This window comes from Xenopus tropicalis, chromosome 5 (genome assembly GCF_000004195.4).
Source record: "Xenopus tropicalis strain Nigerian chromosome 5, UCB_Xtro_10.0, whole genome shotgun sequence".
Taxonomy (NCBI): domain Eukaryota; kingdom Metazoa; phylum Chordata; class Amphibia; order Anura; family Pipidae; genus Xenopus; species Xenopus tropicalis.
In genome coordinates, this window is record NC_030681.2 from 62,747,204 (window position 1) to 62,765,909 (window position 18,706).

At 39.6% G+C, this 18,706-nt stretch overlaps 1 protein-coding gene across 1 annotated transcript in view; it reads right to left on the reverse strand.

Annotated features, from left to right (window-relative positions):
- Positions 1-18,706, reverse strand: part of reps1 (RALBP1 associated Eps domain containing 1) — a 253,687-nt gene that overhangs the window by 180,421 nt on the left and 54,560 nt on the right. Inside the window, 1 exon segment of the mRNA NM_001045730.1 lies at positions 4,615-4,777. Coding sequence (NP_001039195.1) covers positions 4,615-4,777 — 163 coding nt within the window.

Here is an 18,706-nt window from a genome sequence, read left to right on the forward strand (position 1 = left end):
ACAGTTAGTATTACTGGTTGTATAGTGTATAGATTGGTTAGTATAGGTTGTGTGCTGGGTTTACTTGGATGGGTTGAACTTGATGGACAATGGTCTTTTTTCAACCCTATCTAACTATGTAACTCCCTTCCCCCCTCCCTAGGAATGTGTGATCTGAGCTATTTAGCAGGAAGCTTCCTCATAGTCTTACAAACTGCCCATGTCTTGGTCTTGGAGCAGGGCCGTGGCATTATGGGAATTTTGTTTACAGAGCTCAGCGTTTAGTTTTTTTTATGAAGCTACTGATCATCTGAACAGGTGAAATATGGGGGGACTTAAGGGCACTATAGAGAGAACTGAAGGTATGCCTGTAGCTTGAGATTAACACTTTATTAGCCTTTCCTTCTCCTTTTAGTAGGAAAGTACCAATCTGTAGACTCAAAAGCAAATGGGGTTTGCACAAAATGGGAGGGATTCCAATCTGGGCACTCACCTATTCAATCTCAGGACTGGTGGTAAACCCTACGAAAACCGAAGCATTAAATATAAATCTCCCTTCTGAACAGCTTAAACTAGTAACTATAAACTTTGAATTCCAATGGTGTAAGAAATATATCACAATACTGGGCATAAGGTTCACCGCCTTATACAATCAGTTATACCAAGCTAACTACCCTTATACCTGTAAAAAACTACAAAAAATGTTAGAGGAATGGAGCAAATACCATATCTCATGGATAGGGAGGATAATAGCGGTGAAAATGACACTACCACCCAGGCTCCCTTACCCTTTTTAGACTGCTCCCCATAAAAAGATCTTAAAGCGTTTGAGACACAAGTTTTATCGTTTATCTGGAAGGCTAAGAAACCAAGAGTGAACAAATCAATACTTTACAGAAAACCACTAAAGGGGGCCTGGGACTTCCTAACTTAAAAAAATATTACATAGCCTCACAATTAGCCCAAATACCTACATTTCATGTTCAACAAACCCCACCATTATGGGTTGACCTGGAACCTGGTTACCTATATGATAAACCTGCACTTAGCGGAAGCCCTCTTTTGGTCCCCTGCTCTATCACGGCTGTCAGCCAAAAGTCTTTGCCTGAAACATACATTATCCCTGTGGGATTGCTATGCTGCCTCAAATGCCCTGATCTCATCCTACACTCCAGTAGCTCCTATTATAGGCAATCCCCAATTCCCTCCAGAGTTACAGACAAAAGCATTTTCATGGTGGACAGCCAAAAAATTCACAAGGATAAAAAATGTATTATCTGTTAGGGGTCCATATACTATGGCTTACCTGTCTGAAAACTACAATCTCCCAAGGACAGAACACTATAGGGCACTGCAGGTACTCCATTGGGCAAAGAAGTGCTGGGGACTGAGTAACAGTCACAACCTGATCTTTTCTGTTCTACAATTGAACATACGTAAAAAAAACCATACGAAGCCCTAATGGAACTACCTATAATCAATGTTCCCAAAAATAAACAAAAACTCTTAAACCATATATTTTTAGCGGCTAGACAGACAATAGCGAAGTCCTGGAAGTCCCCAACACTAAACTTTATCATGTTTAAAAATAAGGTTGACTGGATTTTTATTAACGAGAAGTTAATAAGTATAGCCACAGATAAACTCAAAATGTTTCAGACAGTTTGGAAACCCTGGATAAATGACTGGTTTAACGATTCATTACCCCCCCCCACCTTCTTACGCTATAAACAGGTATAGTGCCTTAAGTAGAACAACCGACTAGTTTGCTCCTGATACTATATCTCCATTAATCAGGTTATTTTTCTTTTTTTTTTTTTTTACTGTTTTATTTTAATTGTTCATTTATATAAACACATGCTATAGAAATCTATAGTTTCCGTTATTACTGAAAAAAAGGTTACACACCACAGAAAATCAAGTTGCAATTTCTAATGTTTAATAAAAGTAATAACTTTGATGGAACTAGAAAAATATGCATATGGGGCGGTGCCCCAACAGGTAGTATACCTTCGGGTAAAAACGGAGTGTACTTGTTATGGTTAAAATGTACATTCTGTAACTACCAATACAACTTTTATATGTAACCAGCAATTTATATGTAGGTTATGAAAAATTATCTAAAAAATAAAAAAAAATAAAAAAAAAAAAAAGTAGCTTTTACCCAAAACCACTGTACAGAGAGATACAATACACTATGTTTACCAGGGATGTAAAAATATGCAAGCAACTTATACGCTATACTCTTAATGGGACTGCACTAGGCAAATCCATAATGCAGAAGGACCTTGGAGTCTTTGTAGATAATAAACCTGGGTGTAGCAAGCAAGGTTTTGAGTTGTATTAAAAGGGGCATAGATCTGGGTGTGCTATTTTTCCCCTTTACAGAGCACTGGTAAGGCCCCATCTAGAATATGATGTTCAGTTTTGGTCTCCAGTGCTCAAACGGGATATTATTGAGTTAGAGAGGGTCCAGAGAAGGGCAACAAAGCTGGAAAAGGGTATGGGAAGTCTCAGAAGAAACAAGTTAGGTTTGTTTACACTGGAGAAGAGGTGCTTAAGAGGTGATAACTATGTAAAAATATTTAAGGGGACCATATCATAAGCTATCTAATGCATTATCTACTAGTACAGGGGTGGGCAAACTTTTTGGCTCACGGGCCACATTTCCTCACCCCCGGGCCGGACCGGGCCAGGGCGGGCAGGGCCAGGCCAGCGTTACGCCCCCTTCGTCTCTTTAATTCCGGCACGCCAATGACACCAAGTCTCGCGTGATGAGACTTGGCGTCGTCGTCGGGCTGGATTAAAAAGGCCAAGGGGCCGGATGTGGCCCGCGGGCCGTAGTTTGCCCACCCCTGTACTAGTAGGTCCTTCCAAATGACACAAGGGCATTCACTCCATTTAGAAGGAAGGAGGTTCCATTTAAAGACTCAGAAAATAATTTTCACTTTGAGAGCTGTGAAGTTGTGGAATTCCCTCTCTGAACCGTACTGCCTGAAACATTATATCGCTTCAAGAAGGGGCTAGATGGATTTTTTAGCAAGTGAGGGAATACAGAGTTATCGGAGATAGCTCTTAGTATAAGTTGATCCAGGGAGTGGTCCAGTTGCCATCTTGGAGTCAGGAAGGAATTTTTTCCCCTCTGCGGCAAATTAGAGAGGCTTCAGATGGGGTGTTTTGCCTTCCTCTGGATCAACTAGCAGTTAGGCAGGTTATATGTAGGCATTAAGGTTGAACTTGATGGACGTATGTCTTTTTTCAACCTAACTTACTAGGTAACTATGTTACATTTTACTGCAGTAAGTCCCTGTGGATCCTTTTGGACTTTTACAGTGGCCTTTTTTTATGGAAAATGGATTTTTAGAAACGCTCAGAGCATTGTTGATGGTTTAAGGTGAACAACTGCTTTAAATGTCACTGTTGTTCAAAGGTTAATAGTAAGGTTGCAGCATCCCCTTAATCACTTAGGATTCCTTTCCCTTCTATAACCCAATTGTTCCCTCCCTTAGGAACTAACTTTGGCTCGTGGCTAGCTGAGCATGCTCAGTTGTTTTCAACTCAGGTTACCAAACACACCCTCCAGTCTAGCAGCCATTGGCACTGCTGGTTTCCATAGAAACTCTGCTCTGGCTGTGCACTCTGAAACATGTTTTTCTTCTAACCTTCTGTGCTGAGCTCAGTTTAACCGTTACAGGGCACAATCCAAGCAGTACTTTTTATCAAAGTAATTTCTGCCTGTGTAAGCCTGCAATATTGATTGCATTAACTTTACAGCACACATGTGCTGTTTGCAGATGTGAAATGTCACTGAAGATGAGCGTGAGAGGAACAAAATGCCACTGGGTGAAAGCTGCTATTTGTTTTAGGAAAAATTGAAGGCGCTGGTGAATGGAGGTATATATAGTTACATAGGGTTGAAAAAAGACCAGAGTCCATCAAGTTCAACCCTTCCAAGTAAACCCAGCACACACAACCTATACTTACCAATCTATACACTCACATACATAAACTATATATACAACTACTAATACTAACTGTAGATATTAGTATCACAATAGCATTGGATACTATGCTTGTTCAAGAACTCATCCAGGCCCCTCTTAAAGGCATCAACAGGGAAGGGGGGAGGGGGACGAGGTGGCAGGCCAGCGTGGCCGCAAAAGCAGGAAGTACATCAGCAGAGAAAAGCCAAAGCAGCGCTCTACGTGCCATTATCCTTAGAATTGACAGTAACTAAAAAAAATTCCAATTGTAGCATGCCAGCCAAAATATTTTGGTTGATACACCTTATAATATTTACAAGCACTGTTAAAAAAAGCTTACTAAACAATTCTTTATGATATCTTCTTGGACAGAAATGTAAATGCAAAAAGCCACTAGTAGAGTTTAACAGTTAAATTAATTGATTTAAATGCTTTCAACCGCTAGTCAGTAATACATTCACAAAATCTATGAAACATGTAATTGTGTGCATCCACCTCTTAATATTTACAATAGTATATACAAAGATGAAATAGAAATTTATAAAGGCCCTTTAAAATAATTTGCAAAAAATCTTACATTACCTTTATGACAATAAATTAAACATTCTCATGGCGGTAATTAAAACAATTTTGTATTCATTTAAATCCTTACCTGGAATAAAGCCATTAAGGTCTGGCTGAATGTTTTTGAACTGATTAATGTAATACTGTCTTTGTTCATCAGTAATCTTCCAGGGATCATCATAACTACTGGACTGTCTACGAATTTCATTTGTGGTGGTAGATGATGCCACAGTGCGCACTGTTGTTTGGTCCTGAAATACAAAGTCAATTTTGCCCTTAGTGTTAGCCAAACAAAATGGAGTAACAAAAAAATTATGCAGAGCTATATATTACAAGTATGTATAATACATACACACATACATACAATTGCTATATTACATTATTAGCTGTAATAAAGAAAGAAACAGGTTTACCTGCACTGTATATGCTTTTCTGTGACTTCTAAGGTATAACCATTAGAATTGCCACTGTATCTACCCAACCATGGATTCTAGTGGTATTATTAATGCAACTGGCATCAGAGTCAGAACTAGGGGTAGACAGAAGTGGTACATGCCTAGGGCGCAACGGTCGTGAAGGGGCCAGGTAGGTACCTCTTTGCCTACCCATAGTTCAGAACCTCATCCTCCCACTGCCCCCAAGTCTCGCTCTCACCCCGCTTGCGTAGGGATGGGGTTGATCGGCGGGTGGGCTGGGTTGCCTAGAGTGCCCTGCCAACTTGGCTCCGGGCTGACTGGTACCATTTTTATTAGGACTGTGTTTGTTTAGTTGTGTTATCTGGAGTATTAAACGTTTTACTGCCAGCCGTTTCGATCAAGGCGGAACTTGTACTGCCAGACAGTTTTTGAACATTTTGCACTTTCAATTTAAAATAAGGAATGTAGGGGCCCTAAAATGAAAAAAAAAAACCCATATGGTGCATCATTTCTGTTGTTTCACCTTCTGCAAAATCAACACATTTACATTATTTTATGTTGGAAAAAGCTACCAAAAAGTTAAAAATGTACAATGGGATGTACATATTTCAAATTCAAAAGGAGTACCCAGGTCTTTCTACTCCAAAGTACCAAGCCGCAAAGCTTTCCTAAAGTTGGCGATTTTGATAACATTTCCAAAAATCACCTCAAAGCTTCCACTTTTCAGCATCTTATCTCCCACATAGCATTAGGTACCAAGATAAAACACCCTAAACTTGAATTCCAGCAGTCCACTGAACAGTTTGACACCTAATATGTATAGGTTTACCTAAGTATGTGGCATGTAGGGGCCCCAATGTGAACATACCCCATATGATCTATCATTTCTGTCATTTCAGCTCCTGCAAAATCAACACATTTCCATCATTTTATGTGGGATAAAGCAAGTAGAAAGTACGCTCACCCCAGAAAGTCATGTTTTTGGAAAATACACATTCCCCCGAATCTATAATGGGTACCCACCCATATCTTTCTACTCCAAAGCACCAAGCTTCAAAGCTTTCACATGTAAACATCTAAAAGTTATGTGTGTGTATATGAGTGTGCTAAAGTGTGCAAAATGAAACGAAAAAAAAAACTGTGCTAAATTGTGTGCTATATGTGTATGTAAATGTATGTATGTGTGTAGATGTGTGTGTGATGCTGCAGAGAGAAACCTTTATCTGCCACACAACGTACGGCGCACGTGCTTGGCAGATAAACCCTTTTTCTGAAAGCAGCTAAAGGGTTAAAAAAAGAAATGGCACTTTATTTATCATACCATGTGTTCTTGGTTATTCTCTACTGAACTGGGAGCATGTTTACACTGCCAGGTATTTTGGGCAATTTGTATGGTAAAGCACCAAACAGCAAAGCTAAGCTAAATGTAGCGATTTTTATGTAATTTCTAAAAAATTGTCTCAAAGCTTGCATTTTACTCCATTCTATACCCCAGATTTCATAACATATCAACATAAAAAATTCTAAATATGAATGTCAGGAGTCTACTGAACACTTTTATGCCCAATATGTATAGATTTACCAAACTACCGTATGTGGTGTACAGAGACACCCAACATAAAAATAGTGCAAACTAATAGTACAGAGACCTTAGAAAACCATACATTTTCCAGAAGTACATTCTGAAGAAAGAAAAAAAATGGGTAAATACATCTTTCTACTGCAAACTACCAAACTACAAAGCTATGCTAAACATCACAGATTTTACAAAATTTCTAAAAATCAAAGTTTACAAAAGCTTGCATTTTACCTGATTATATAACCTACATTTTATTGAATTTTGCATTGTTCTTTGTTACTTGTTTTTGCCCATGGACATTTTGTCTGCTATATATCAATTTGGGTGCCTCTGTACCCCACATAGTTTGGTAAATCTATGCATATTGGGCATGAAACTGTTCAGTAGACCCCTGGAGTTCATATTTAGAATGTTTTAGGTTGATATGTTACGAAATGTGGTGTACATAATGGGGCAAAATGCACGATGTGACGATTTTCAGAAACCGTTTGGTACTCCCCCCCCTAAAGAAGGACAAGTAAAATCTATATTTGACAAACAACTGTAAAACTTTATTAATGTATTTGCATACAACTGGAAAAATAATTGAATATGTCATGTTATTTGTTATCTTCAATAAAAAAGTTAAAACTCAAAAAAAAACCAAAAAACCCATTTGGTAGTTTGCAGTAGAAAGATGTGTTTACCCATTTTTATGGCACATAATACTGCACCAGGCAGAGCGTCATATGTAACATAGTAACATAGTAAGTTAGGTTAAAAAAAGATGTATGTACATCACGTTCAACCATAATGCCTATATATAACCTGCCTAACTTCTAGTTGATCCAGAGGAAGGCAAAAAACCCCATCTGAAGCCTCTCTGCCGCAGAGGGGAAGAAAATTCCTTCCTGACTCCAAGATGGCAATCGGACCAGTCCTTGGATCAACTTGTACTAAGAGCCATTTCCCATAACCCTGTATTCCCTCACTGGCTTAGAAGCCATCCAACCCCTTCTTAAAGCTATATAATGTATCAGCCAGCACAACTGATTCGGTGAGGGAATTCCACAACTTCACAGCTCGCACAGAGTTTGAAAATTCATATGCGCTATTTTTATTTGGGTGCCCCTGTACGCCACACTGCTTCATAAATCTATGCATATAGAGCATCAAACTGTTCAGTAGACCCATGGCGTCATTTTTAAAATGTTTTACATTGATAAGTTACAAAATGTGGGGGTACATAATGGGGTAAAATGCAAGCTTTGTGATGATTTGCAGAAATGTCATAAAAACCGTTATGTTTACAGCTTTGTAGTTTGGGAGTTTGCAGTAGAAAGATGTATTTACCTATTTTTGTTTTGCAAGAATGTGTTCTTTTGGAAAATATATGGTTTTCTAGGGTCTCCATTCATAATACTTATCCTGCAGCGTTCAGAGATTGAGGTGAGCCACATAGTTTGGTAAATCTACGCACACAGGGCATCAAACTGGCTGGTGGCTGGTTTAAACAACTTGCTTTTTCAAAAAAAAAAAAAGGATACGTGTATTTGATTAACTTTATTCAAAGTCATTTGAGTTGTTTAATTGTTGGGGTTTAATTTTTCAAAAGTATTTGTTCTCTTTGGTGCTTAATTACAAAGTTTGTACTCAATAGTGGGAACCTCGCACTACAGTGTTTATGTTTGGGTGCACAGTATAGGGATATACTGCTATAATATATCGTGTTATAGACACAAGAAAAGGATACTGGCACACCTATAGTATAAATAAAATTTAATTATTTTTATTAAACTTACTTTAAAAATTAGATTAAAATCACATACAGGGAAAGATGGGGAAAGTTAAGATCAAAATGACCCTGTGCTTGTTAGACTTCCAGTAACAATGTTGATGGGTTCACATATTACAGGGACCGAAAACAGAGTGGCGATTTGTTATATCTGGATTTAGCTACTATGCAAGCTACTCAAGGAGCCCGCGCTTACATATGTTTCTCCACAAGGGGTCAGGCTTAATACACTAAATCCCCTATTGATGACTGTGTCTAATACGTACTGCCGAGGAGAAATCTTTTTAGTTAAAGCGTCTAAATATCGATCACCCGAATTAAAAATCGGGTGCGGTTAGTATCAATTAGCATAGGTTTTCCTGCTAGATTAAACTGCAGGTGAGTATTACAAATACAAACTATAATACCACTCAGTCCTATCAACTGAGATTCGTGTAGTCTTAGGCACGAATCAGGCTAATTGTATTTAGAAGCACCGATCATGCCGATTATATCGGAGACACGTCTATTAACTTTTACTCCTGTCACTGGAGCTTCGTATAAGGAAAATATACGGAAAATAACAGGCCCTCATCAGTTTCTACTCAAGTGAGCTAGTAAATTGGCCAAATTAAGAATCGGCACTCAAAATCTCCATCTTTCCCTGTATGTGATTTTAATCTAATTTTTAAAGTAAGTTTAATAAAAATAATTAAATTTTATTTATACTATAGGTGTGCCAGTATCCTTTTCTTGTGTCTATAACACGATATATTATAATAATTACAAAGTTTGGTGAACTATAAGGCTTACAGCAGGTTTTCTAGAAGTTGCATTTCTTTGTAGCTACCCTCAGTTTGAGGTGGGTGGGGTTTGATTAGTTGCACCTGAACAGACAGCGTAAATACAACCACTGGGACTCCAGTGGAGCTTGCTCTGGTGGTTGATGCTATTTAACAGATTGCTCTTTAAGTGGAGACTCTGTAAGTGGAGTTATAAACACAGAAGTTGCAAACTAAAGGAGTTAAAACAAGGTTAAAAGTTTGTATCTATTCCAGGTCTTTTTCCCCAGTTTTGTTGTTTTTCTGTAACTGGGAGAATGAGTGGCAGCAAGAGTGAAGGTCTGACACAGTGCACAGCCTGCCACATGCGTGCAGTTGTGGAACAACAGTTCCAAAATGCTAACCTCTGTTGTGGATGTGAGCAAATTGCCACTTTAGAGGCTTGCGTTAGAGCCCTAGAGGAACAAGTTGCAACACTGCATTTGATTGACAATCTTAAGAGGAGTCTCTTGCTCACTAAGCAGGAGCTAGCTTGGTGAGATAAATTGGGGGGAGGGGAGCAGCGAAAGGATGATGAGGCAGTAAGCTGGGTGACATTTAGAAAATCTAGTGTGGGGAAAAAGAAAAGGGAGGTTGTGCCAGGTTTTGTGCATCCCAACAGATTTGCCAGATTGTGTGAAGAAGATGAGAGCATGAACTCTGGACTGGCAGTTCTAGATGGGGCTGATCTCTCTAACAGCTGGGAGACCAGTTTCTATTTTTGCTGATGATACTACATTGTGCAAAACTATTAGTTTCATGCAGGTTGCTGCCACTTTACAGAGTGATTTTATGAAATTGGAAAACTGGGCAGCAAACTGGAAAATAAGGTTCAATATGGACAAGTTCAAAGGTATGCACTTTGGTAGAAATAATATAAACACAAGCTATCTACTAAATAGTAGTTTGTTGGGGGGATCCTTAATGGAGAAGGATCTGGGGGTTCTTGTAGATAACTAGCACGGTTACATAGTTACATATGGTTGAAAAAAGACCAGAGTCCATCAAGTTTAACCCTTCCAAGTAAACCCAGCACACACAAACCTATATTTACCTATCTATACACTCACATTCATAAACTATATATACAAACATTAATACTAACTGTAGATATTAGTATCACAATAGCCTTGGATATTATGCTTGTTCAAGAACTCATCCAGGCCCCTCTTAAAGGCATTAACAGAATCTGCCATTACAACATCACTAGGAAGGACAATCCACAACCTCACTGCCCTCACCGTGAAAAACCACCTACGCTGCTTCAAATTGTGGCCCCTGGTGCGTTGACCATTTATAATCCCCTCTAATGTACTTGTACAGAGTAATTATGTCCTTTCGCAAGCACCTTTTTTCCCAGAGACAACAACCCCAGCCTCGACATTCTAACCTCACAGTTTAAATCTTCCATCCCCACCAGTGTAGTTGCACGTCTCTGCACTCTCTCCAGCTCATTAATATCCTTATTGAGGACTGGAGCCCAAAACTGCACTGCATACTCAAGGTGAGGCCTTACCAGGGACCTATAGATGCAAAATTATGTTTTAATCCCTTGAGACAATACACTTTTTTTTTTATACAAGATAGCACTATTTGCTTTAGTAGCCACTGAATGACATTGCCTGGAATTAGACAACTCAAAAGTTCCACTAACAGAAGGTTTATCCAAGAAAATTATACATTTTTGGAACAGATTCTTGGGAATCCAGAATAGGTAAAAACTATCTTGTCTACTCCAAAATACAAAGCTGCAATGTTTTTTTTGGCGCTCACCACAGAAAGCCATATATTCTTAGAGAGTACACATCCCCTTAAAGGAGAAGGAAAGGCTAAGTCACTTGGGGGTGCCAAAATGTTAGGCATCCCCAAGTGACTTAGATCGCTTACCTTGTACCCTGGGCTGGTGATTGGGGTTTTTTTTCTCTGGAAAAAAGGCACTTGCAAGGGAACATAATTACTTTTTACAAGTAGATTAGAGGGGAATATAGGCAGATAGGGGATGTTCTTTTTTTCCCCATAAAAATGATCAACGCACCAGAGGCCACCCCTTTAAATTAGAGGAACAGAGCTTCCATTTGAAGCAGCGTAGGTGTTTTTTCACGGTGAGGGCAGTGAGGTTGTGGAATGCCCTTCCAAGTGATGTTGTAATGGCAGATTCTGTTAATGCCTTTAAGAGGGGCCTGGATGAGTTCTTGAACAAGCATAGTATTCCAAGGCTATTGTGATACTAATATTTACAGTTAGTATTAATGTTTGTATATATAGTTTATGAATGTGAGTGTATAGATAGGTAAGTATAGGTTTGTGTGCACTGGGTTTACTTGGAAGGGTTAAACTTGATCGACTCTTCCGAGTGATGGGGTCTTTTTTGTATGTAACTATGTAACAGTGTGTATGTAACTATGTAACAGTGCTATTGATTAGCTACAGGACTGCTTTGAGTCAGAATACAGAATGTTCCTTGTTTGAAGACACAGCTGATGATATTAACCAATACGCAGATACAGCTAGTTGTTACATTAACTGGTGTACTTCCATCTTTGTTCCCTGTACAAAAATGACCGTTTGTTTACATTGAAGAAGAGGTGCTTAAGAGATGATATGATAACAATGTATAAATATATAAGGGAATCATAATAAAATCTATAATGCTTAATTTACCAGTAGGTCCTTCCAACAGACGAGGGCACCTACTCCGTTTAGAAGAAAGGAGGTTCTGTTTAAATATTCGGAAAGGATTTTTTACTGTGAGAACTGTTAAATTCTTAAGTTGTGGAATTCCCTCTCTGAATTAGTCGTACTGACGGATACATTGGATAGCAAGAAGGGGTTGGATGGCTTTTTAGCAAGTGAGGGAATACAGGATTACTAGTACAAGTTGATCCAGGGACTGGTCTGATTGCTATCTTGGAGTCAGGAAGGAATTTTGTCCCCCTCTGCAGCAAATTAGAGAGGCTTCAGATGGGGTTATTTGCCTTCCTCTGGATCAACTAGCAGCTAAGCAGGTTATTTATATATAGGCATTAAGGTTGAACATGATGGATGGATGGATGTCTTTTTTCAACTTAACTTACTATGTTACTATGTATATCTTGGTGGATTAGATAAATTTACCAATTTCTGGGGCCCTAAATTAAATATACTGTGGGGCCCAGTAACATCTAGTTAGGCAACTGATGCTGTGACTGCAAACGCAAAGCAAATACGCGAGATAATTAATGAAAAGGACAAGATGAGAAGAAAAATCTAATGCTAGAGACTAAACAAAAAAGTAGCTTGAAAAAGGTACTCTGACAGCCATAAAGACCTTAATTGCTGATGTGAACAAAATCAGTCTGAGATGAAGCAAAGTGATAATAGTGATGATAGCACAGGGACCCTTAAGCAATGCATGCAGACGATGATGAACTCTTGTCCAGCAGCCAATGCCTAACAATTTTTGGTGGCACCTTCTACATCCCCGTGCTTCCTCAATTTGGCACGCCTGCGCAAAATATGCCATACCAGCACTTTGGTTATCAGCCCCCACCCATTGGTTACTGGTAATCACGGGAGGGGAAGAGGAAGGGGGTGTGGCTATAATAGCTGATAATTCCCAATGCAGCAAAACTCAAACCACTTCCTGCTCAGTCCTCACAGACTCTTTAACCTTCAGCTACCACATCACCTATGCCTCCTGCCAATAGTGAAGCTGCAGCAGAGCTACCCCCCACCACCACAACCAATTGATGTGCAGTTGTCCCCAGGGTATGAGAGCTAGAATGATACTGAGGATCCTGATGAGTGGGAAGATGCACAACTATCTGAAGAAAATGCAATTTTATATTTACTCTCTCAATTGCTTTTTAACAATAGTTAGGTTCAAAAAAAGACATATGTCCATCAAGTTCAACCTTATTTGCCTATATACAGTGGCTTGCAAAAGTATTCGGCCCCCTTGAACTTTTCCACATTTTGTCACATTACAGCCACAAACATGAATCAATTTTATTGGAATTCCACGTGAAAGACCAATACAAAGTGGTGTACACGTGAGAAGTGGAACGAAAATCATACATGATTCCAAACATTTTTTATAAATAAATAACTGCAAAGTGGGGTGTGCGTATTTATTCAGCCCCCTTTGGTCTGAGTGCAGTCAGTTGCCCATAGACATTGCCTGATGAGTGCTAATGACTAAATAGAGTGCACCTGTGTGTAATCTAATGTCAGTACAAATACAGCTGCTCTGTGACGGCCTCAGAGGTTGTCTAAGAGAATATTAGGAGCAACAACACCATGAAGTAAAAAGAACACACCAGACAGGTCAGGGATAAAGTTATTGAGAAATTTAAAGCAGGCTTAGGCTACAAAAAGATTTCCAAAGCCTTGAACATCCCACGGAGCACTGTTCAAGCGATCATTCAGAAATGGGAGTATGGCACAACTGTAAACCTACCAAGACAAGGCCATCCACCTAAACTCACAGGCCGAACAAGGAGAGCGCTGATCAGAAATGCAGCCAAGAGGCCCATGGTGACTCTGGACAAGCTGCAGAGATCTACAGCTCAGGTGGGGGAATCTGTCCATAGGACAACTATTAGTCATGCACTGCACAAAGTTGGCCTTTATGGAAGAGTGGCAAGAAGAAAGCCATTGTTAACAGAAAACCATAAGTCGTCCCGTTTGCAGTTTGCCACAAGCCATGTGGGGGACACAGCAAACATGTGGAAGAAGGTGCTCTGGTCAGATGAGACCAAAATGGAACTTTTTGGCCAAAATGCAAAACGCTATGTGTGGTGAAAACTAACACTGCACATCACTCTGAACACACCATCCCCACTGTCAAATATGGTGGTGGCAGCATCATGCTCTGGGGGTGCTTCTCTTCAGCAGGGACAGGGAAGCTGGTCAGAGTTGAGGGGAAGATGGATGGAGCCAAATGCAGGGCAATCTTGGAAGAAAACCTCTTGGAGTCTGCAAAAGACTTGAGACTGGGGCGGAGGTTCACCTTCCAGCAGGACAACGACCCTAAACATAAACCCAGGGAAACAATGGAATGGTTTAAAACAAAACATATCCATGTGTTAGAATGGCCCAGTCAAAGTCTAGATCTAAATCCAATCGAGAATCTGTGGCAAGATCTGAAAACTGCTGTTCACAAACGTTGTCCATCTAATCTGACTGAGCTGGAGCTGTTTTGCAAAGAAGAATGGGCAAGGATTTCAGTCTCTAGATGTGCAAAGCTGGTAGAGACATACCCTAAAAGACTGGCAGCTGTAATTGCAGCAAAAGGTGGTTCTACAAAGTATTGACTCAGGGGGCTGAATAATTACGCACACCCCACTTTGCAGTTATTTATTTGTAAAAAATGTTTGGAATCATGTATGATTTTCGTTCCACTTCTCACGTATACACCACTTTGTATTGGTCTTTCACGTGGAATTCCAATAAAATTGATTCATGTTTGTGGCTGTAATGTGACAAAATGTGGAAAAGTTCAAGGGGGCCGAATACTTTTGCAAGCCACTGTATAACCTGCCTAACTGCCAGTTGATCCAAAGGAAGGCAAAAAAAACCCTTCTGAAGCCTCTCTAATTTGCCGCAGAGGGGGAAAATATTCCTTCCTTCAAGTTGATAATCGGACCAGTCCCTGGATCAACTTGTACCAACTTGTGGAGCTATCTCCCATAACCCTGTATTCCCTCACTTGCTAAAAATCAATCCACCCCTTTTTGAAGCTATCTTATGTTTCAGCCAGTACAACTGATTCAGGGTGAGAATTCCACAACCTCACAGCTATCACTGTAAAACAAAATAAAACCCTTTCCGAATATTTATATGGAATCGCCTTTCTTCTAATTGGAATGGGTGCCCTTGTGTCTGCAGGAAGCACCTACTGGTAAATAAAGAATTAGATTAGATTATTATATGATCCCCTTATAAATTTAAACATAGTTAGCATATAACCCCTCTTCTCCATTGTAAACAATTCTAACTTGGCCAGTCTGCCTGTATAACGGAGACTTTCCATATCCTTTACCAGCTTAGTTGCCCTTCTCTGGACCCTCTTTAACTCAATAATGTCCCGTTTGAGCACTGGAGAACACAACAATCTAGATGGGGCCTTACCAGCGCTCTTGTAAAGCAAAATGTTGTTTGTTACCAGCAGTAAAAATATGCCCCTTACTAACTTATTCTCCAGACAAAACAGACAGAAAATACGTACCAAAGTTATTTAACCCTTTCCCTGCCAATCACGTAGCTCCTACATGCTGGCATAAAAAGATGTTAAACGCCGAGCAAGTAGGAGCTACGTTTTCTTTACTTTGCGCTCATTCCCTGCGCTCGCTGCTTAATCCGAGTGTAGAGAATGAACGCAAAAGTAAAGAACCCCCTAGGGAACGAGTGGAGGGGGGTACCCAGTGGCCCCTGGGGCGCGATCGCCCAGGGGCCCCATAGAAAAAGTAGGGCACGTAGATTCTACGTGCACGAGTTCTACATGCATTGTTCTTTGTTACTTTTAATTTGGGTGCCCCTGTACTCCGCATTATTTGGTAAATCTATGCATATAAGGCATCAAACTGTTCAGTAGACCCCTAGCGTTAATATTTAGAGTGTTTTATGTTGATACGTTACAAATTGTGGGGGTACATAATGAGGTAAAATGCAATCTTTGTGACGATTTTCAGAAATGTCATAAAAACCGTTCTGTTTAGCATAGCTTTGTAATTTGTTAGTTTGCAGTAGAAAGATGTATTTACACATTTTTGTTTTGTCAGAATGTGTACTTGTTGAAAATGTATGGTTTTCTAGGGTTTCCGTACTGTTAGGGGGTCTTATGGCACATAATACACATACCGGGTGCAAAAACTGCACGAGCCGGAGCGTCATATGTGAAAATTCAAATGCAATATTTATTTATTTGGGTGCCCCTGTACTCCGCATAGTTTGGTAAATCTATGCATATAGGGCATCAAACTATTCAGTAGACCTCTGGTGTTCCTATTTGGGGTGATTGTCCTTTGTATGCAAGAAATTGTGTGAGATAAATGCGGCAAATTGCAACATTTTTAGTAGATTTTCTGAAATGTCATAGAAACCACTAGCTTTAGGAAAGCTTTGAAGATTGGTACTTTGGTGTAGAAATGACTCTTTACCCATGTTGGATTTGTCTGAAAGTGTACTTTCCTAAAATATATGGTTTTCAGGGGTAACCCTATATTTCTGCAGTTTCTATACCACATAAACTGCCATGTGTATATGAATTAGGTTAAGGTAAGCCATGAAATTAGTGTGCACAAGGTATATTTTGGGGTCTCTAAGTGACATGTGCTTTGCTAAACCTATGTACAGTGGGCATCAAACTGTTCAGTAGACCTGTGGGGTTCATATTTAGCGTGTTTATCTTGGTACCTAATGACCTATAGAAAATAAGATGCTGCATATTGGAAGTTTTGAGGTGATTTTTGGAAATGTAATAAAATCGTCAAACTTAGGAAAGCTTTGCGGCTTGGTACTTTGGAGTAGAAAGACATGGGTACCCATTTTAGATTTTGGGGTTATGTGTACAGTACTTTCCAAAAATATATGACTTTCTGGGGTGAGTGTACTTTTTGGGAACTTTATCCCACATAAAATGATGTAAATGGGTTGATTTTGCAGAAGCTGGAATCACAGAAATGATACAGTGGTGTGAAAAACTATTTGCCCCCTTCCTGATTTCTTATTCTTTTGCATGTTTGTCACACAAAATGTTTCTGATCATCAAACACATTTAACTATTAGTCAAAGATAACACAAGTAAACACAAAATGCAGTTTTTAAATGAGGGTTTTTATTATTTAGGGAGAAAAAAAATCCAAACCTACATGGCCCTGTGTGAAAAAGTAATTGCCCCCTGAACCTAATAACTGGTTGGGCCACCCTTAGCAGCAATAACTGCAATCAAGCATTTGCGATAACTTGCAACGAGTCTTTTACAGCGCTCTGGAGGAATTTTGGCCCACTCATCTTTGCAGAATTGTTGTAATTCAGCTTTATTTGAGGGTTTTCTAGCATGAACCGCCTTTTTAAGGTCATGCCACAACATCTCAATAGGATTCAGGTCAGGACTTTGACTAGGCCACTCCAAAGTCTTCATTTTGTTTTTCTTCAGCCATTCAGAAGTGGATTTGCTGGTGTGTTTTGGGTCATTGTCCTGCTGCAGCACCCAAGATCGCTTCAGCTTGAGTTGACGAACAGATGGCCGGACATTCTCCTTCAGGATTTTTTGGTAGACAGTAGAATTCATGGTTCCATCTATCACAGCAAGCTTACCAGGCCATGAAGCAGCAAAACAACCCCAGACCATCACACTACCACCACCATATTTTACTGTTGGTATGATGTTCTTTTTCTGAAATGCTGTGTTACTTTTACGCCAGATGTATCGGGACTTGCACCTTCCAAAAAGTTCAACTTTTGTCTCGTCGGTCCACAAGATATTTTCTCAAAAGTCTTGGCCATCATTGAGATGTTTTTTAGCAAAATTGAGACGAGCCATAATGTTCTTTTTGCTTAAAAGTGGTTTGCGCCTTGGAAATCTGCCATGCAGGCCATTTTTGCCCAGTCTCTTTGTTATGGTGGAGTCGTGAACACTGACCTTAATTGAGGCAAGTGAGGCCTGCAGTTCTTTAGATGTTGTCCTGGGGTCTTTTGTGGCCTCTCGGATGAGTTGTCTCTGCGCTCTTGGGTAATTTTGGTCGGCCGGCCACTCCTGGGAAGGTTCACCACTGTTCCATGTTTTTGCCATTTGTGGATAATGGCTCTCACTGTGGTTCGCTGGAGTCCCAAGGCTTTAGAAATGGCTTTATAACCTTTACCAGACTGATACATCTCAATTACTTTTGTTCTCATTTGTTCCTGAATTTCTTTGGATCTTGGCATGATGTCTAGCTTTTGAGGTGCTTTTGGTCTACTTCTCTGTGTCAGGTAGCTCCTATTTAAGTGATTTCTTGATTGAAACAGGTGTGGCAGTAATCAGGCCTGGGGGTGACTACAGAAATTGATATTGAAATTGAAAATTGAAATTGATAAACCACAGTTAAGTTATTTTTTAACAAGGGGGGCAATCACTTTTTCACACAGGGCCATGTAGATTTGGAGTTTTTTTTCTCCCTTAATAACGTAAACCTTCATTTAAAAACTGCATTTTGTGTTCAATTATGTTATCTTTGACTAATAGTTAACGGTTTTTGATGAGCAGAAACATTTAAGTATGACAAACATGCAAAAGAATAAGAAATCAGGAAGGGGGCAAATAGTTTTTCACACCACTGTAGATCATATGGGGGTATGTTCACATTGGAGCTCCTACATGCCACATACTTAGGTAAACCTATACATATTGGGCATCAAACTGTTCAGTGGACCCCTGGTGTTCATATTTAGGGTGTTTTATCTGGTTACTTTATGACCTGTAGGAGATAAGATACTAGAGACTGGAAGCATTGAAGCGATTTTTAAGAAATTTCACAAATTTTGATAAAAACCAATAACTTTAGGAAAGCATTGCAACTTGGTAGTTTGGAAAAGACAGGCAGTTCTATCTATTCTGGATTCCACAGCACCTGTTCTTTCTAAAAATGTAT